Consider the following 21,802-nt stretch of genomic DNA (forward strand, 5'->3'; position numbering starts at 1 on the left):
GAATGCAACATTTAACATTCTGTCCTTATATTTTTAAACTTGACTTGATACAAGAGGTTCTCTTAATATCCTATCCCTTGTCTCTCTAATCAGAGAACATATATCTCAAACCTAATTACATGCACCAGGTAGTTTCAGGATGTTTACTTATTTATGCTTTTATTGAATGTATCCATTTCCAAAAGCTTTTGAATGTCATTATAGATGTAGTAACCCCTAGGTGTTAGTAAAATTGCTGCTTTATGCTTAGACTAATACTGCTTCTGGATATAATGTATTCCCTGAATTAATCCACAATGATTTTGGCCACATAAACTGATGTGGGTATATTAAGACCTTAAAGCATTGTCCATTTTTAGAAGTCTTAAAAAATATATATCCTTTTAACTTAAGTGCTTTGGTTAAAATAGTATGACTATTTAACTTATAGCATAAGAACTAGGTCTGTCCAACGCATTAATCATTTACTATAAGCAGCTAACTGGTTACCAACTGGTAGCCTACTGTAACTTTATCAACACTTCTAAATCTCTTGTCTGGAGCTCCATTGAGTAAGTGAATTTTATTTGTTTTTGCTTGTCCTGCCATTTTTTTTCTGAGTCTGGCTTCAAATATTATCATCTAATTGAAACTGCTCTCTCCAAAGTTACTACCGATCTAATAGCCAAATCTAACAGCCTTTTCTCAATCTTCATTCTTCTTGACCTCTCTGCAGGCTTTGATTACCCTCTTCTCCTTCATACTCTCTTCTCTCTAGATTTTCATAACAGTATTCTCTCCTGATTCTCCTCCTACCTATCTAACTGTTCCTTCTCAGTTTCATTTGCAGGGTCTTCATCTAGATCATGCCCACTAACCATAAATGCCCCACATGTTTCTATCCTGGGCCTTCTTTTCTGTATATATACCATATCTCTATGCTGATGATTCTCAGATTTGTCTATCCATTTCTAACTTCTCTGCTGACCTCCAATCTCACATATCTGTCTATTAGACATCTTGAACAGGATGTCATATAGATATCTTAAATCCACAATGTTTGAAATAGAGCTCCAAATCCTTCTATCCTCTTAACTACTACTCTTAACCTCTTAACCACTACTGCTGAGGTCAGTCACCATCATCCTCCCACTATCCCAGGCTTACAACTAATATATCATTGCTGATTCCTCATACTCTCTCAACTCCCACATCAAATCTGTTTGCCAGTTTTATCTTCAAAGCACCTCATATATACCTCCCTGGTACAAGCCCAATAGCATAATGGTTGGTTTACTTGCCACAAGTTTCTCCCTACTTCAATCCATTCTCCTCTCAGTTGTAAAAAGTGGTTTTCCTAAAGAAAGGGTCTGATCATGTCACCCCTCCTATCTAATTTCAAAATTAGATTGTGAGCTCACACAGAACTATATTTTACATTTCTTTATATCTCAGGGCTTAGCAGAGTGCCTATTTATTTATTTATATATGCGCCTATTTATTTATTTATTAAGTGTACACAGTAGGCACTTAAATAATGTTTACTGGCTCACTGACTTGTCTTCATGCTAATTTCTTCCTCTAAATGGTGGAAGAAACAATAAAGGAAAAATATTCTGGATCTAAGGCTCACTAGCAAGGAAAAATTGGATTCTAGGGTGGGAATAATATGAATCCTGGAGATCAGTAACCCCTTCCTCTTAGACTTTGTGACTGAGAAGGAGAAGAAGTCTAGGCATAGCCTGATATGCTACTTAGATTTTTGCAAAGATTTCAAAGGTTTTGGAGGAAGGACAGGTAGGGACCCATGACCAATAATTCTACAAAAGGGAATTCAGTCTAGGTAGGATAAGAAATGCTCAAGAACAAAATTCTAAAGACATAAAAGGAGATAATTACAAAGAAATGGAGAAATGGGATTTTTTTCTCCTAAATATATATGTATATATGGATACTTATCAATCAACTTAGGTTTTTAAAAGGAAAACAGAAGATAGAGGAGGATGAATATAAGATCATAACATGGTCTTGTAAAATAGTATCAGCAGTGCTAAAGCACAGAATGAGCTGAGGTTGGCAAGGAGAAACTAAGGACAAGAAAAATATTTTTTTTAAGTTATATTGGGAGGAAATGGAGAGAAAAACTGGGAGGGTCAGCTAAAACACTGAACAATAATAGAGCTAGGATTCACAAAGATATTAAAAGACTAAAGCTGCAGAATGAATCTATTAAGATGGAATTCGACAGAAATAAATGAAAAGTCTTACACTCGAGTATTTAAAAAAATCAGCGGGGGCAGAGCCAAGATGGCAGAGTAGAAACACACAAATACGCTAGCTCCAAACCCACAGCCCATGAAATATCTGTAGTAAAGAGCCACCAATAAATTCGGGAGCAGGAGAAGCCACATAATAGTGGAGCAGATAAGATTTCTGTTCCAGAGGGACTTGTAAACCTCTCGCAAAAGGTCCGTCATGCTACGGACGCAGAGCCCAGCCCAGCCTTGCACTGGCCCGGCACCTAGAGGAACAAATCCGAGCGGACTTCAGGGACGGGATCTCCAGCGGCTGCGCAGGTCCCTCCACCCTGACGGGGGTCAGTGAGAAGGTCTCTTTGGTGGGTCAAGAGGGGAGTGGGGTGCCCCCATACTCAGGCCCCCTCGGGAGGCAACACCGGAGGCAGGAGCAGATCGGGGCTCCCCAAGCAGGCAGGAGCCCAGATCCATTGTTGAAGGTCTCCGCATAAACCCCCTGAGGGAAATGAGCCCGTGAGGTGGACCTGCCCTGACCTGAGCACCTAAACATAATCTCACACTGAATAGCAGCCCTGCCCCTGCCCAAAGCACTGAGGCTGGGAAGCAGCATTTGAGTCTCAGACCCCAAGAGCTGGCTGGGAGGATCAGGAGGCGAGGTGGGTGTGAGGAGAATATTCAGAGCTCAAGTCACTGGCTGGGAAAATGCCCAGAAAAGGGAAAAAAACCAAGACTATAGAGGGTTACTTTCTTGGTGAGCAGGTTTCTCCTCCCCTCCCTTCTGATGAGGAAGAGCGGTGCTCACCATCAGGGGAAGACACGGAAGTCAGTGCTTCTACATCCCAGCCCACTCAATGGGATCAGTTCTGGGAAAAGGTCATAAAGAGCCCAAAAAATTTTCAAAATCATGTTAGAGAGGTGGAGGAAAAACTGGGAAGAGCAATAAAAGACTTGCAAGCAAAGTATGAACAACAAATCAGCACCCTGCTAAAGGAGACCCAAAAAAATGCGGAAGAAAATAACATCCTGAAAAATAGGCTAACTCAATTGGCAAAGGAGGTTCAAGAAGCCAATGAGGAGAAGAATGCTTTCAAAAGCAGAATTAACCAAATGGAAAAGGAGATTCAAAAGCTCACTGAAGAAAATAGTTCTTTCAAAATTAGAATGGAACAGATGGAGGCTAATGACTTTATGAGAAACCAAGAAATCACAAAACAAAACCAAAAGAATGAAAAAATGGAAGATAATGTGAAATATCTCATTGGAAAAACAACTGACCTGGAAAATAGATCCAGGAGAGACAATTGAAAAATTATGGGCCTACCTGAAAGCCATGATCAAAAAAAGAGCCTAGACATCATCTTTCATGAAATTATCAAGGAAAACTGCCCTGATATTCTAGAACCAGAAGGCAAAATAAATATTGAAAGAATCCACCGATCACCACCTGAAAAAGATCCAAAAAGAGAAACTCCTAGGAACATTGTGGCCAAATTCCAGAATTCCCAGGTCAAGGAAAAAATATTGCAAGCAGCTAGAAAGAAACAATTCAAGTATTGTGGAAATACAATCAGGATAACACAAGATCTAGCAGCTTCTACATTAAGGGATTGAAGGGCATGGAATAGGATATTCCAGAAGTCAAAGGAATTAGGACTAAAACCAAGAATCACCTACCCAGCAAAACTGAGTATAATACTTTAGGGGAAAAAATGGTCTTTCAATGAAATAGAGGACTTTCAAGCATTCTTGATGAAAAGACCAGAGCTGAAAAGAAAATTTGACTTTCAAACACAAGAATGAAGAGAAGCATGAAAAGGTAAACAGCAAAGAGAATTCACAAGGGACTTATAAAAGTTGAACTGTTTACATCCCTACATGGAAAGACAATATTAATAACTCTTGAAACTATTCAGTATCTGGGTACTGGGTGGGATTACACACACACACATGCACACGCACACACTCATAGAGACAGAGTGCGCAGAGTAAATTGAATAGGATGGGATCATATCTTAAAAAAAAAAATGAAATCAAGCAGTGAGAGAGAAATATATGGGAGGAGAAAGGGAGAAATGGAATGGGGCAAATTATCTCTCATAAAAGAGGCAAGCAAAAGATTTTTTTAGTTTGGGGAAAAAGAGGGGAGGTGAGAGAAAAACATGAAGTTTACTCTCATCACATTCCACTAAAGGAAGGAATAAAATGCACACTCATTTTGGTATGAAAACCTATCTTACAATACAGGAAGGTGGGGGACAAGGGGATAAACAGGGTGGGGGGGACGATGGAAGGGAGGGAATGGGGAGGAGGGTACAATTTGAGGTCGACACTCACAGGGAGGGACAGGATCAAAAGAGAGAATAGAAGTAATTGGAAGCAGGATAGGATGGAGGGAAATATAGTTAGTCTTATATAACACGATTATTATGGAAGTCATTTGCAAAACTACACAGACTTGGCCGATATTGAATTGCTTGCCTTCCAAAGGGAGGGGGAGGGAAGGGAGGGAGGAAAAGAAGTTGCAACTCAAAGTTTTAGGAATAACTGTCAAGTACTGTTCTTGCTGCTAGGAAATAAGAAATACAGGTAAAGGGCTATAGAAAGTTATTTGGCCCAACAGGACAGAGGAGAGGATGGAGACAAGGGCAGAGAGGAATGATGGAGAAGAGAGCAGAGTGGAGATGGGGGCAATTAGAATGCTCAGTGTTTTGGGGTGGGGGGAGGGGACAAGGGGGGAGAAAATTTGGAGCCCAAAAATTCTGTGAAAATGAATGTTAAAAGTGAAATAAAAAAAAATCAGCTTCACAATTTAAAATGGGGGAGGCATGATTAGACAGTGATTATTCTGAAAAAGGTCTGGGGTTTTTAGTGGAATGTAAGCTTACTATTAGTCAGCAGTATAATGTAGCAGCCAAAAAACAAATGTGATTTTGAGCTACACTAAAAAAGATACACTTTCTAGGAATACAGAAATGATAGTTCCCATATACTCTGCTTTCCTTAGGCTTCATATGGAGTATCATTTTCATTTTGGAGCATCATATTTTAAAAAGGACACTAATTATATGAAGAGTGGCCAGAAAAGTGCAACCAGGATGTCAACATCTTTGAGAATCTTGAGTCCATACCATATAGAGTGGCTTGAAGGAACTGGGAATGTTTAATTTGGAGAAGAGGAGACCCAGGAGTTAAAAGATAGCTGTGTTTAAGTATTTTAATGAGTTCCATGTTGAGGAAAGATTCAACTTGTTCCTAGTAAGTGTCTGAGGCTGGATTTGAACTCAGGTCTTCCTAATTCTAAGTCTAACACTCTACTCATTGTGCCACCCATGTCAGGAAAAACTTCCTAACAATTATCACCGCCCCAAAGTGGACTGGGCTGTCTCAGGAGGCAGTAGGCTTCTCATATATAGTGGTCTTCATGCAGAAGCTATATTACCACTTGTAATATATGTTGGCATGGGTTGAACCAGACAGCTGCTGAGGTCTTGTCCAAATGTTAGATCTATGATTGAGTTCCATTTTGTCTTATGAAAATGTGATTTTAACATCTAGTTTTTAAGAAAATTTACAAAACCCTTTCCTATCTGTGTTGCAGGAAATGCAAGTAGGTCCATTGAATAGAGGAGGAAAGTGAGGTTTAGACAGGCTAAATTGTCAGACCACAGAGTCACAATTAATAAGTATTAGAGTCAGGATATGAATCCAGATTTCTTGACTTCAAGGCCATCATATTTTCCACTATACTATCCCCATAAAAAATATGTTCTCTACATCATCTTATATTTGTCTTTGTCATTCTTTTCTCTACATACATTTTCCCTTGTCAATTTCATTCAATCCAAGAAAATCAATTAAACATCTCTGTGCAGATAACTCCAAAATATGTGTCTTCTGGATTGACTTCTGTACTTTATATCCATATTTTCAATTGCCTTTAGACCTAAATATCAAACTCAACAGGTCCAAATTGAATTTCATTGTTCATTACTTATCTCTCTAAATCCTTTTTTACATTTAAAATTTTTTTATAATTTTATTTATGTGTTTTTAGTTTTCAACATTCACATCTATAAGATTTTGAGTTCAAAATTTTCTCCCCCTCCTTCTGCTCCTCCTTTCCCAAGATAGCATGCAGTCTGATACAGGCTATACATGTGAAATTATTTAAACATATTTCCATATTACTCACATTGTAAAGAGTAATTAGATTCTGTAAACCTCTTCTACCTTCTGAATTCACAATTTTTGGTCATCTTGTTACTTTTCATTTTTGTAATTCTGAGATTATAGCACAATGTCTTGTATACAGTAAGTGCTTAGTAAATTTAAGTCAAGTCTACATGCATTTATACAGCAACTATTACATGTCAGCTAGACACTCTGCTAAGCTCTGGAGATATAAATAAAGGGGGAAAAACAGTCAGAGTTCTCAAGGAGCTCACATCTAATGCGGGAGAAAACATAAAACAACCATGTACAAACAAAGATTTATGCAGGATAAATCAAAAGATAATCAATAGAGGGAAAGCAATAAGCTTACAGACGACCAGGAAAATTTCCTGCAGAAGGTGGCATTTTAATTGAGACTTGAAGGAAGCTGAAGAATGCAGGAGATGAGGAGGAGGAGGAGGAGGAGCGTTCTAGGCATGGGGGACAACTAGTGAAAATGGTTGAAGTTGGGAAATGGAACATTGGATATTGAATTATCAAACTGAATCTTTGACTTCTTCTGCTCCCTTTCCTCTCATATTAAACAAATTACAAGGTCCTGTTGAATCAGTCTCCATGATATCTCTCAAACTCATCCCCTTCTTTCTATTTTCACATTTTTTACACTTGAACCAGCCCTTTGTGTTTGCTTCATACCTCTACTAGGCTGAATGAAGCTGTTCCTCAAGGACAGGGACTGTATCTGATTTAACCATTGACTGCATCTTGAACCTATCCATATAGTTAAGTGCTTAACAAAAGTTTGCTTTTGTTTCATATTATAAAATCTTCATCTAATAAATAGCCTTATGGAAAAATGTTGTCAAAACCTTTTCATACCCTGTTGAATTTTCACAACCCTAGGTATAAATTACATACCACTGGGTTTGTCCAAAGGTTTCGTAAAATAAGTTAGAAAGTTGTTCTGATTTTAAGACTTGGAGTCTCCTTTGCCTTAACTCTCTTCTTTGCAAAGCAGTACATACAGCATTTCAGTGAAAAAAATTAGACTGAGATTTTAAAAATATTTAATAAAATATTTTGGAGGCCAATTTATCCAACTTTGGCAAAAAGACCTCTCTTGATCCTAGTTCTTCTAAGTACTGAAAATATTTTACCTAATTTTTTTTATGTCTCCCAAAGGAAGACATTACTTTACTTGCCACTTGGTCTGCCTAAGAAGTGTTCTCATTCACCAAATCTCCCATTACAAAATCTAATTACACATTTCCCAATTTCTTTTTTTAGCTAAGAAGTATAGAATATCTGAGATCCTAACCCAAATCAAAGTTCCTTCTTGGGGTGATTTACATTTACCATGCAATAATTATTAGACTGTAAGTTTCTTGAGGACAGGGACTATGTTGTTTCTCGTCTCTGTAGTTCTAGCATCCTTTGATGCAATGCTTTACCTGTAGTATTTATTTAATTTATCTTTGTTGAACTGAACAGACCATATTTAATAAAACCAAAGTAGTCTTACCTGCTGTTTTCGCCTCTTGAAAGAAGGAGTATGAGAAGGAGAAGAGCCAGCACTGAGAGCTTCTTCAATATCTAAATTAAGCAGCTCTAACTTCTTCATGACACAGGCCATAGAGTCTGACCACTCTGAGGACTTGGGTTGTGTCTAGAAGCAAGGAAAATCAAAAAGAATACATGACATCTAAAAATATTAACTCTACTGTAAAGTTAAAATTTGTTTCAAATGCATTTCTGAAGGAGAAAGAATACTATTGAATAAAAAACCAAAGAACTTTATTGCATCAAGTAACACTTTTCTGGCTTTTTTTTATTTTTAACTAAGAAATTGCTTGATTATCTTGGGTCAAAATATGAAATTGTGATTTATTCCTGGCTCTAGAATATCTTTGGATGCATCATTATCATAACAATGTTGATTTTCCACAAAAAGCAATTGCTAAGATGAATATTGTATGAGTCTTGGTTTCAAAATTATCCCTTTCCTCTGGCTACATTTGCTAAAAGCCATCTTCTTATCCTGATAAAGATAAAATTTGGCTTCACTGTATGCTTCCTTACTTCATGGGCATATAACCCCTATGAAAGTCAGCATAAATTCTGCCAAAGCAAGAAATACAGGATCCCGGTCCCACATTTTATGAAGCTATTTATATTATCATCTCTTCCTTAAAAATATGTGTAAGTTTTAGTCAGCTAAATTCTCTTTCACTAAACATATGTTATACACTCCAGAGCATTCCAAAGCTTCATGTGAGAGTTATTTCCGTGAATGGTTTTGGTTGTGTCTTACAACTTCAAAATCATGACATCTGAGAAAGCTAAATATATCATTTTACATAACGAATAGTTGACATTTCAAAGTGTCCATGGCTTTTGCATGCACAAGACTTTAATTTGCATTTGCAAAGTGGGCAAGTATGCATTCAGTTGTCAGATGTGTGTACACACAAATAGGCCTCAGCTATACCAATTCTGGTAGCCCAGAAAATATGACCTTAAATATATTAATATAAATCACCACATCAAATAGAATGGAAAGAAAAAAAACATAGCCAGAAAAGCAAAGATGCTCTCTTCCAACTCTCTGAGCAAGATGACAGTATTTTGGATATTTTTTGAAAGTATCTCTTCACATTTATTTTGGATGGTATTTCACATAGTATTTTTAATTCTGAGGAACAAATGGTAAACACAATATTTATTCTTAGGGCTTGTTTTTAGAAATCAAATGTTACCAGTGAATAATGAGTATATGATGGATTTGGAAGGGGTTAATCAATCTTTCGCTATTTACTGATTGCCTACTATGTGTCTCATGTTAAGCAAGGCACTGTGGAGGATCCAAAGTGAGACATAAGATATAGTTTCTGCCTTCAGTATTTTTCCAGATTCTCTTTAGGGAGATGAACCTGAATCAGAGACACGATGGAGGTGTTGGCCTACGTGCCTGCTTCTTTACAAAGTCTCTTTCCCTTCAGGGTTTTCTCTCTGAAGACAATTTGGAACAATGTACTTTCTATCTTGAAGTTGGAAGCCAGAATATCAAAATCTCTCCTCTTCCAACTTTGCCCCTTAAGCAGACTTGCACTATTGAGTGATTAATCTCTACCGGTAAAGAAAATCTTATACAGATTAGTTTTGAACATCTGATGATAATATCTCCACCACCACCATCAATATAACTACAATGATGATAATAATGATAGCTAGTTTTACACAGCACTTAAAGATTTTCAAAGTACTTTACATACGTTATCTAATTTGAACCTCACAGAAATTCTGTGAGGTTGGTTCTATGGCTGTCATTATCTCCACTTTTACAGATGAGGAAACTGACACCTTAAGAGAAGTGAAGTGATTTGCCTATGGTCACATATAAGTAAGTGCCAGGGATGGGATATGAATCCAAGTTTTCCTGATTCCAGATCCACAACCATCTCCAGTAGACCCATTCTCTGTTAAGGAGCTTGTGATCTATTTGGGGAGATAAATTTTGCAAGTGAAACATTAATGTCATAATTAAGTGATAAATTTTGAGATAATTACTATAAGTCATTAAGTGATAGGTTCAAAGAGACTGTGCACTAAAATAGTGAATGTTTCATGGAGGAGGTAGGATTCAGTTTGGATTTTGAAGAATTATTGTGATATAACTGGGTAAACAGGGAAGGAGTGGAAAAAGGGAAGCAATATCAGATGAAGCAAACACATGAACAAAAACTCAGAAGAGGCAACTTTTGGAGAATATAGTGGGAATTAAGGTTCAATATAACACAACCTCTTACCATATCACAAGTCTTGAAAGGTTAAGAAATTTATCCAAGAGACAGAGATGAACATGATCTAGCAAATGGAGAACTCACCTGATATGAACCACATCAAAAACTCATAAGCTATAATAATCAAGGTTAGTCTTACAAAAAGGGACTGTTCATCAAAGAAATGTTTACTATGCCATGTGAGATGTAGTTTCATGATGGATAATTAAAGAGTAGATGTTTCAATGCCAAATCATATAAAACAAGTGATTGTAGCCAAAGAAGGACATATTACACATTGAAGATTTTTTTAAGATATAAAAATGTATGAGGTTTACTGTGTACATTAATAAATTTATATCATCTCATCAAATACTTTTGCTTTGAACTATTTTTCCTGCAGCTATTAAAGGTAAACATATCTATGGGGGCTTGTGGGCAATGGTTTTAATGGATGTAGGCCCAGAGAGTAGTATAAACCAGGGACATCTTAATCTTGGGAGCCTTCTCTGTAAGTTTGGGAGAATACCCTCATATTAAGGAATTACACTTATACTACTTTCCTTATGAGGTTATTTTGAGCATTAAATGATGTGATGTATATAAGGGTTTTGTAAATCATAAAGTACCATATTTTTGTGCATTATTATTGATACAATACACCTCCTTGCTTTGCTGTACCTCTTCCTACCTTTACCTAACAAGAATAGGAAAATGGAGGGGAAAAAAGGAAGAAAGGCCTAGCTTGTTGGTCTTTGCCTCAGGACAGGCCCAGATGAAAAACCTTGTTGAGTTTTTTGACAATTATGGAAAGTTATGGAAAGAGTCAAAGAGTAAAGGGAGCTTGGATTGACTGCAAATGGCAATGCAGGTGAAACGATGTCGAATGTGACCCTCACTAGGGAAATTTTCATTTCACTATGTAGCCTAGTCAGTGAGCAAAGCTTAGCTGCAGTTAGGGAGAGTGGAGGGAGGACTGTGTTGGAATTCAATCTCCCTGTCAATGTTAGAGCAGCAAATGAGAAAAACAACTAGGAAGTGTCTTAGAGTAGGATCCAGCTGAAAACTTCAGGCCATACAAGTACTTCTCTTCCTGTGGTGAGGGGTTATGGCATAGGGGTGGTATGCTTCTATTCAGGTAATCACCTTGGACTATGTTTCTTTGAACTACCTGCTTTTTGATTCACTTGTAGAAAAAATGGGAGGGTTGAATCTGAGCTCCTATTATCTTTGAGCTCTTGGGTTTGCTTTGCCTAGAGAAAGGATTTGGGGCTATGTGGTGCTGTATGAGTTGTCAGTGCCCAGTTCTTTTAGTAGTTAATAGGACCACAGAATCATAAATTTAGAGCTCAAAGTGACTTTAGAGGTGATTCAGTACAATCTCCTCATTTTCAGATGAGGAAACTAAGTTTGAGAGAGGAGAAATAATGTCTCGTCCACAGTCACAAAAGCAGGAAGCTACCAAACTGGGATTTGAAGCCAGATTTCTGGAACTCCAAATCCAATGCTCTTTCTACTACACCATGTACTGTACTGTATTCACCCTTTTTCCTTCATGCTTAAAGAACTGCCATCCTTGTGTGATGAAGATCCATTAAAATGAAGCAGAGAAGACAAAGGGATAAATTTTAATGAGTGAGTACTGAACCAGAATCTTACATACGCTTAAACCCCTAGACTCGCGCAGCACTATCAATCACAAAAAGGGTGAATCAAAGGCAGAGAGGTAGTCAGCTTTCTGAGAGGTAGAGAGGGCTGGGTGTTGCTCCAAAGCGTCCTCTGGTTCTGGGTGAAGCACGTAACCACTGGAATGAAGGTGGGGTTGATATTTCTTGACTCATCACTGACTCGGTTTAGATACTTGGTCAGCAGTGTCTCCTGGTGATTATAATATCTTTGCTATCATCAAATTTTAACTATCGGAAGAATAATATTCAGTTCAAATACACAGAAACCACATTCTGAAAGCTTTACCCTCCTTCTTCCATTTGACTGATTACTAATCTAGTTTGTATCCTCATCTTATTCTTATTTTCATTCTTATTTTAAACTTTTGTAAGATGTTTCACACCTTCAACCACAATTAAGGTAACTAACAAGATTCTCTAAACTCTGATATAGCTTTATTAAGTGAGAATTATTTAAACTATGAACAACTAGGTACCTCTATTGAATCAATTATTAACAAGCAAATGTGTAAATAAGTGTGAGGAGTAAAGTACTTTGAGCCATTAGATGAAATCAGATGAAGAAACTGTATTTTAGGAAGGACCCTAGTTATATTCCACCTCTCTTTCACCTGAATGCTATCTCCTCTTTAGAATATAAGCAGAGAATTGTAATTGAAAGCAGAGAATGCTCTATTTGCTTGTATTTCTATCCTTGGCACTTATTATATAGGCTGTTACATAGAAAGGGCATAATGAAGTGTCTCTTTCCTTCTCTGACAGGCATTTGACTAAGGACTTTCTAACAGCTTTGGGAGTCAAGGTTCTGGATCACTTTTCAAAAAGCAGAGTTTCTCCTGCAGCAGAGGATAGGAAGGTTGGGTTTGGGGGAAAGAGGGTAACATCCCCTTCCCCATTTACTGGGTGAGTTTCTCAAGACTCATTAGACTGTGAACTCCCAAGAGCAGGGACTGATTTTTATTTTTCTTTGTATCTCCAATGCTTAGCACAGATAAGAGGGGCTCTGGGTCCAATGTTCATGGCTATCCCTCTGATTTTTGTGCTATGAGTGTCTAGTGGTGGGAGTAAGATCTTTTACCAATGGCATACTTCAGGTTAATACATGAGCCATGGCTGCAAAATTCTTCATTTACCTAGACTGAGGTCAATTTTGGAAGGTTCTCGCAGATTCATAGACTTGGGGGGTTTTTTTGGTTCATGTCCCCACCCAGAATTTCTCCTGAAAAAAATCAGAATTTGGCTTGTATTTTAGTCTCTACAAAAAAGGTAAAGGGCCCTCAGCTCTCCATTTGGGCTAACAAGAAGTTGAATGTTAGCATAAACGTTATTTAACCAGAAAAGGGATTTTTAAAAATTTGCTTAGGTCTGTAAGCAATAAAGACAGCTTTTTTCTCTTTCCAGTGACCTTCTTGCCTTTTCCTAAGACCTATATAAACCCTTCAGATTATACTATTACCCTAAGATTAGAACTGCTCCCCTATAAAAAAAGGAAAATTGATTCTTCTCTATCTACTATATCCCAGACATTCGGAATTCATAGAACTCATAGGCCAATGAAGGGCAAAGTCCGGTTAGATTCCTTCACATCTTTCCCTTATGTTTCTTGGCTCTCTCTCCTGATTGGTCCAGCAGCTCTTTCACTAATCTATCACTGCCACTCCATTGCTATTCGTTTATACCTCTACAGCAGCTGACTAGGCCTAAGAAATCCTCTTAGCTCACCTCTTTTTTGGCCTGCTGCCACCTCTTAAGTTGCATGGTTTCCTTCTCTCGAGAATCACATGGCTCCATGTACACCTAGTTCCCTGGTGCAAATAGTTCTCTGGAACAGCCATGTGGTATCCTGTAGGAGTTAAATGGATCTGAAGGTTTCCCCTGAGGGAACTGAGTGCCAAGTTTCTTTGTAGCTCCTCTTTCCCTAGTTTATTTCAGCTCTGTCTCTGTCTGTTCACATTCTCCCTTTTACTAGTTAGGTTCAAGATTATAGCCCAGATGTCTGGACTGCATCCATGTTCATCCTTAATGGGATATTAAAGGGATATTAAAGATAATGATGATGTTGATAATCTAAAATACCACTTACACAGTGCTCTAAGGTTTATAAAATAATTTACATATATCATCTCACTTGATCCTCATAACAACTCTGAGGTAGGTGCTTTTATCACAGATGAAGAAACAGGCTGAGAGGTTAAGTTACTTGGGGTCACATAGCTAATAAGCAAATGAGATAGGATTTGAACCTGACTCTAAGTTTAATGCTTCATCTACCGAGACATCTACATGCCAGAGAAGTACCCCCAAATCAGGTTAATTCACACTTTGCAAAGGAATTGTATCATCATATTTAGGAGACTCAGAGGAATTTAGGAAGGCCTTATCAGGCTTCCCCTTTGTATACCTCCCTACAAATATAAGAAATGCAATTTAAAAAAATTATAAGGGCTACATCACAAACTAAGAATGTCTTTAAAGTGAATGTGTGAGGTATTATAATTTTATAATTATTTCATTTTTCTACTATAATCCAATAACTTAACCAATAAAAAAGCCAATAGCAGGTATTTTACCATAGGTATTATTGTCCGCATATAATAAAAGAGAAAAGAGAGGACCAGAGATATTATGTGACTCATCCATAGTCCTCAGCTAGTATTCTGAAGTGAGTTCAAACTCAGGTCTCTCCAGTTCTAAGTCTAACACTCTACTTACCACCAAGAAACCACAAAATTACCCCCAATCCCAATGATTTATCAGATTTCATATGCCATTTATATTCGATGCTATAAGCAGGCAAAATTTGAAAATATCTCTAATTTTCTTTATTACTTGATAAGCTTTTCTAATCTAATAAGTTTCTGAATCTGCATTTAATATTGATAAAGAAAATGAGCTTTTGTTATCAATATAACATATGAAATGAGTCATCTTAGTAAAGCAATCTTGACTAATTATAAATTTGGCCCCAAATCCTCATTTGACAGTGCTTATAGATTTTTAGAAACAATATGTTAAATTATCATTAGATTATAAGGTTTTGATATTAACATTCAACAAGATTTTGTACATTGAGATTTGTTCCAGAGAGGTAAAAGGAATTTCAATCATTAATTGAATAAAAATGATAAATTATTACATTTCAAATCACAGTATGTTTTAAGTATTTGCCAGTAATTTTAAAAAGTTCAGGAAACAGATGACCAAAAATATGTCAATTGATTGGAATAGTTTAAAAAAAATACAAAACAGCTTGCTTATATTGAATGGGCAACATTGATGGTGCATCCAATGAGAAAAACTCTAAAAAGTCTGTAGTTAGGGTTTTTCGCCTCATGTGTATGCAAATTTCATCTTTGGACATTAAACACTGTAGCTTGTTTGAATTGAACTAATTTAAATATGTGAAATATACATGTAGCTGTTCTTTTATCTGATAAAGCCGAAGTAAATACATTCCAGGCCTTCAATATGATTATTTGTGCCTTGGGGATAAAAGGAATTTTGCACACTGGTTTACAGCTTCTTATTTTTCAACAATAATCGTATTCAGTACAGTCAAAGGCACATTTGTTTCAATGATGTGCCTGGGAGTGCATTGCAGTAGGGGAGATGGCTGCCAGACATCTATACTTAAATCTGTTGGAATGCTGCAGAAAGCAGTAAGTGCTTAGAGAACACTCAGAGGTCAGAGTTACCACTGCAGTCAGATCACATCATGCTCTGCAATTAGAAAGCTTGGTGATTTTTTGAGTCATAAGTACATTGGGGTTATGGGAAAGCTACCCTTGGATTGACATACTTTTTTTTCCCCAAAAATGAATTCAATACATGCTATTATTTTCAAGGAGGAATATTGTAACAGTTCAGGTTTAAAGAAAGCTAGGTGGCGCAGTAGATAGAGTGCTGGGCCTTGAAATCAAGAAGACTCATCTTTCTGAGTTCAAATCTGGCCTCAGACACTTACTAGCTGTGTGACCCTGGGCAAGTCACTTAGCCCTGTTTGCCTTAGTTTTTCATGGCAAAATGAGCTGGAGAAGAAAATGGAAAACCACTCCAGTATCTTTACCAAAAAAACCCAAAAAACAAATGGGGTCACAAAGAGTTGGTAGCAACTGAAAAGACTCAACAACAAATGTGCCAGGCATTGTACAAAGCAATGGAAATATAAATACAAGTAAGATAGTAGTTATCCTCAGGGAGCTTACCTTCTAAATGGGAAGATAATAGATATAAAGGTGTTGAAAAGGAGGGAAGAAGAAGACTACCTGTCTTGATACCTGAGGAAAAGGTGAAGTCTAGAGAAAGTCAAGTTAAGAGAGAGGTGAAATATGGCTGGATTCTTCCTAAAACAGAGGTCCCAGGAAAGGAACCACCAGTGAGTAGGTGGAGCCCTCAGGTGGCAATGAGGCAGGTCAGGAGAAAGTTATGAGAGTCCAGACATTTATGTTTACTTTTTCCATTTGTGCAGAGACCTTAGAAGATTATGTACTAAATTTGAGATCATTACCTATAGTGGTGTGCCTTGAAAGACAACTGCATCACCATATTCCTAATGTAAGGGAAATTATTTAAGAAATATTTGAGGGATTATTTAGTGTTTACTATTTACTTACTAAAAGTGCTATAGATATTTACAATAATTATCTAACACCTCTACTTCAAAGAGATGCGTCTATGGGTGAAGAATACTGTATAAAACTTCAATATTTCTGATGTGTTGACTAATTTTCTTGAATTATTTTTCTTATTCCTCTTTTTTTAAAAAAATCTTTATTTGGATGACTCTCAGGGAAGGAGGAAAGCAGGAAAACCTAGACAATATAAAAAATTTAAAAATCAATAAGGAATATTATTAAAACATTTTTAAAAAGAAGTTGCCTATATCTTCTTGAGGTGACAAAATATATACACATGAAATGAATGACAATAAAGTGCCACATATGATGAACTTGTAAAATGTATAATACAGATGAAAAATGCAACAGGAGTTTTAGAAGGAAAAGATAAGTCTGGGTCAAAGTTTTCAAAAGACTTCATAGAGAAGGTGAGACAAACCGGGCCTTCAAAGATGGATTTAATTTGGATAGCTGTATAAAGAAATGAGGTCATTCCAGGTAGGGAGTGCAAAAGGAATACAAAGGCAGGACAGAATAGAGGAAAGAATGTTGTATTCAATGATATAAAAATGAAGGAGTTGTGCTACATTATCTCTAAGGCCTGTTTCAACTTGGAATTTCTGTGATTCTGGGAGTCAAGAGGTAGCTATTAGGGTCTCAATCCCATTTGTACTGCTAATCTGCTAAGTTATTTTTCATTGAGCCTCCGTCTGGGATACTAAATGTTGCTTGCTGATAGACAACATAAACTGTCTTTTCGAAGAATTAATGTTTCTAGTGGAGTACAATAGACTTATTTGGTATTAATGTCAATGGAAACTCTTTGGACATTCTTTAATTTTGCAAATAGTCAAGTTAACGTGATGTACTGATGCAAAGAATATTTAAGTTCTTATAGCAGATAAGTACTATATTTCAGAGAAAAAGGCATAAAGCTGTGAACTTCTAGACCTAGTTTGAGCTATATATATTGAGGCTCCACTTACTGAGTCATGTAGTTATAAAAACTTATTTTCCTAATAGAAGAGGTACACATCACCCATCAGCAAGCACTATTTTGAAATAAGCATAATAGAATGCTTTATCATTTGTGGTAAAGGAACAAAAAGAAATGTTTCAAATTGTTGGAAAGAGTATTAATTTAATCCTTATTTTATAGATGAGGAAACTGAGACTCAAGAGCGAAGTAAATGAACTAGTTAGTAGGGGGGATTAGAATCCCCGGTGCATACCACCACCCCCAGAATAATACACACACACACACACACACACACACACACACACACACACACACACTCTAGTATAAAGCTCTTCTATGCTGTGCTGCCTTCCTGTTCATTTGTAACAGGACATGCACAGAGCTAATCTACATACTTCTGGCAGACCATGTGTGTTAGTTTTGTGCCTGGGCACTTTGGGAATAACAGGATTTCTCAATGGTATAACCATCCAGGTGTGACCAGGTGCTGAAGGACTTCAGAGCTTTCACATTGACAAAGCAAACCCCCAAAGTGACTCTTGAGCAGCAAGAGCTGATAACTCAGTCAACATTTAGAAAGGAGGTTAATTCAACCTCAGGAGAGTAGAGAGGAAGGTAGCTGGCAAAAGGAGGCAAGATAAGTGTAGCAATTAAAATATAAAACAAAGAGATAAGTAGATTGGGGTGTGGCAAACTGATGGAACCAGAGGTTGGCTTCATTCACCTAGGCAGCTAGGTGGAGCAGTGGATAGAGCTCAGGATTTGGAATCAGGAAGACCTGAGTTCAAATTTGACCTCGGATACTTACTAGCTGTGTGACCCTGGGCAAACTTAACCCTGTTTGCCTCAATTTTCTTACCTGTAAAATGAGCTAGAAAAAGAAATAGCAAATCACTCTAGTATCTTTGCCAAGAAAGGAGTGACAGAGAGTTGGACACCAACTGAAAATGACTGAATGATAACAATAACAAAGAGTATCTGGCAAAAGGGGAGGTTGGTGGGGTTACTGGTGATAAAAAGAAAAGGAAGTTGAGTAGCTTGTCCTTCTTAAGAGGAGATAATTTGCTACAAAAGTTTTAATTGAGTTAAGATATAAATAACCCAATGTAATTTAAAAAAATAAAGTGGAAAAATCTCAACTGGTATGGAGATATGGCTATAGTTCCATGACTATTATTTGCATTATAAGTGTAAACTGATATCCTTCCTAGAGGAGGAGAAAGAACTTAAAGAATACTTCTACACACTCCATGTTATTAGGGAGAATAAAGTATTCCTAGAGGAAGTATCAGTCAAGAAGCATTAAGAAATTACTACATACTAGGCACTGTTCTAAGTGCAAGGAATAAAAACACAAGTAGAAAGGTCAGTCCCTTGCTCTCAAGGAACTTACATTCTAACTGAAGGAAGCTGAAAAGAGTGAGGATAGGAATAGGAGAAATTTAAGTGAGGGTGGTAGACAAAATCCAGAGAGTCAGGAACAGACCCTGGAGCGGAATGAAGTCATGGCTGACCTAGGTGATCTTCTTAAAAAGGAGATCCTGGGAGGAAGAAATTGCAGGGGCAGAAAGAGGCTTCACAAAAGGAAGGGGAACATAACACTTGTCCTAATTTTGGAGAATGGAAAAGTGCTACCCAGAGAAAGGAAATGAAAAAGGGCAGTTACATAATTAGTTTTTAAAAACAGATTTGAGGTTCTTCCTGAAGAGGGAGCTTGATGCTCTGAAGAAGCAGCTGCCTGCTCTCCAAAGAATGATATCCAGAGCTATAGAAGCTCTCAGACAAGAAAAATCAAAAATAGAGTTATTAAGAATAGAGTTTTCAAGGTACAAAGGGAAACAATTCCAGTGAACAAGAAAAATGGAATTTGTCTAAAGGGGTCAAATGTGAATGCACAGGGAAATCACCAACCAACTCATATTTTAAAAAAAGAGAGAAGATGAAAGCAAGGCAAAAGTAACTAAGGATGGACATCAAGGGCATATGGCAGTCCTACTAAAACAGTGATAAGAGCTAACAGGACATGTCAAGAAGAACTAAGTTTGAGGATTTTTTGTTTTAGCTTTATTAGGAGAAAAAAGGGTATCAAAGAAAGGATGGGACCTCTGCTTAGAGTGAATGAGGCAAAGATAACAAACCTCAGAGAAAAGGGAGAGCTACTAATTCTTATTTTGCTTCTATTTTCTCTGCTAAACAGAGTGACCTGCACTGTAAGTGAGAAGACAAAAATGACTGACAGGGAGTAGATAGTGAAGATGAGTAAGGAGAGAGTAAGAGAGTATCTAAGTCTCCAGAAGGCAGCAAGGTAGCACAGTGAATAGGTAACAGGTCTCAGAGTCAGGAAAACATGAGTTCAAATCCTACCTGACATTTCCTAGTTGTGTACCCTGAGCAAATCATGGGATTGCTCTATACTTCAGTTTCTTCCTATATAAAATGGGGATAATAACTTTGTGAAACTTAAAGTACTATACTTAGCTATTAATTACTATCATTATTATTAGCTATTATTAGTATTAATGAATTCAAATCACCTAACCCAGACAAAGTACATCTCTGGAATCTCAGAGAACTGGTAGATATAATTGCTGGATCCTGTCAGGAACATTTGAAAGAACGTGGAAAATGGAAGAGAAGCAAAGGAAACGTCCTGATTTTCCAAAAAGGGAAGAAAACAGAATATGCAGACTATAGGTCAGTGAGCTTGCTTTCTGTTCCTGTAAAAATTCTAAAATGGATCACTAAGAAAATGGTTGGTGAATATTTAGAAAGGGAGGCAATTATACAGAGCTGAACTTGATGTTGTCAAGAACAAATTATTTCAGAATAACCTCATTTTCTTTTTTGACAGGATTATTAAACTAGTAGATGAGTAATAGAATTTATCACCAGAAAACTCATCATCATAAACTGCATGAGCTTTGGTACCCACACTCCCTAGTTGTTTCTGTTCCTGTGATTAGAGGGCTGGACAGTGAAGCAAAAAATTGCTCATTTTGAACCCCCATTTAAAGAGGTCTCAGAAGTCCAGACAACTCTTTATTTCCCATTGGTTGCACTGCTTGGATTTGGCTTCACCATGATCATGGTGGGTACCTTTTGTGGATTCCTCCCATTAGATGGTAAACTCCTTGAGGGCAGAGACTTTTTCTTACTAGCATTCTCAGAGCTTAGCACAAAGCCTGTTTTCTGGTAGGACTTCACATGTTTATTGTATTGTATGGTTTACCGAAGGCTTTTTTGCTAAGCTATCCTCTACTACACTTGTGTATAAAATGGAGATGTGGACTAGATGATAATAGAACTACAGGGACTAACTAACTGGTTAGATGTCTAGACTCAGAGATATTAGTGGTTCAACATCAATGTGGCAGGTGGTTTCTAATGGAATGAATACCTAGGGATCTATGCTTGGCCCTGTACTGTTTAACATTTTTTCAGTGACTTGGATAAAAGGATAGACTGTAAACTAATCAAATTTGCAGATAACACAAAGCTGGGAAGGATAGCTAATATGCTGAATAGTCAAGATCCAAAAAGATCTTGACAGGCTAGAGCAGGGGTGAGGAACCTGGGGCCTTGATGCCATATGTGGCCCTCCAGGTCCTCAAATGTGGCCCTTTGACTGAAAGAGGGCCACATATGACTTCAACACTACAGGTACCCCAACCTTGGGCTAGAGTATTCAGCTGAATCTAATACACAATTCAAAAAAGATAAATGTCTTATCAAACCTTAGACTTGAAGGCAAACTCCCTATTATAAATGTGATTTTTAGCTGCACTAAGAGGAACATCGTATCTAGGAATAGGAAAGCGATAATACCTTTGTATTCTACTCTTGTCAGCTTTCCTTGGATACTGTGCTCAGTTCTTCAGATGCCACAGTTTAAGGAGTTGATAAACTTAACAGTTAATGTCATAATTGGATTAGTTTAAAGAATTGGCAGTGTTTAGCCTAGAGAAGACAAAGATTCAGGGTAAATGTGATTGAGGTTTTTAAATATTTTAGGAGTTGTCAGGTGGAGAAGGAATTAGATGTGTTCTTTTTTGGCCATAGAGGGCAGACTGAAGTGTAAGGTGGAAAGAGGCAAATTCAGGTTAGACAGAAGAAAAAACTTCATGTAATGAGTCGCCCAAATATCTTTCCTTAGACATCTCCAAGCAGATTCTAGATACCACTTGCGTGGTGTTGTAAGTGGGGACCCTTTTCTGTTGGTTGGACAAGAAGGCTGTTCGGTCCCTTTCAAACCTCAAATTCTGTGACTGAACACATTATAGGTATGGGGACAGATTGCATTAAGTGTAGTAGCAGAGGAGGCCAAGGCAAAATT

The 21,802-nt window shown here is 37.3% G+C and overlaps 1 protein-coding gene across 11 annotated transcripts in view; it reads right to left on the reverse strand.

The window, feature by feature from the left end:
- Window positions 1-21,802, reverse strand: part of STARD13 (StAR related lipid transfer domain containing 13) — a 750,665-nt gene that overhangs the window by 497,967 nt on the left and 230,896 nt on the right. For 10 of the 11 annotated variants that reach the window (XM_072616415.1, XM_072616414.1, XM_072616416.1 and 7 more), the window contains one exon: window positions 7,930-8,073. In XM_072616415.1, coding sequence (XP_072472516.1) covers window positions 7,930-8,073 — 144 coding nt within the window. Of the gene's footprint in view, window positions 1-7,929; window positions 8,074-21,802 lie in introns of those variants that run through there. The other variant, XM_072616425.1, reaches the window with a different exon arrangement.

The sequence above is a fragment of the Notamacropus eugenii genome, chromosome 5 (genome assembly GCF_028372415.1).
Source record: "Notamacropus eugenii isolate mMacEug1 chromosome 5, mMacEug1.pri_v2, whole genome shotgun sequence".
Lineage (NCBI taxonomy): Eukaryota > Metazoa > Chordata > Mammalia > Diprotodontia > Macropodidae > Notamacropus > Notamacropus eugenii.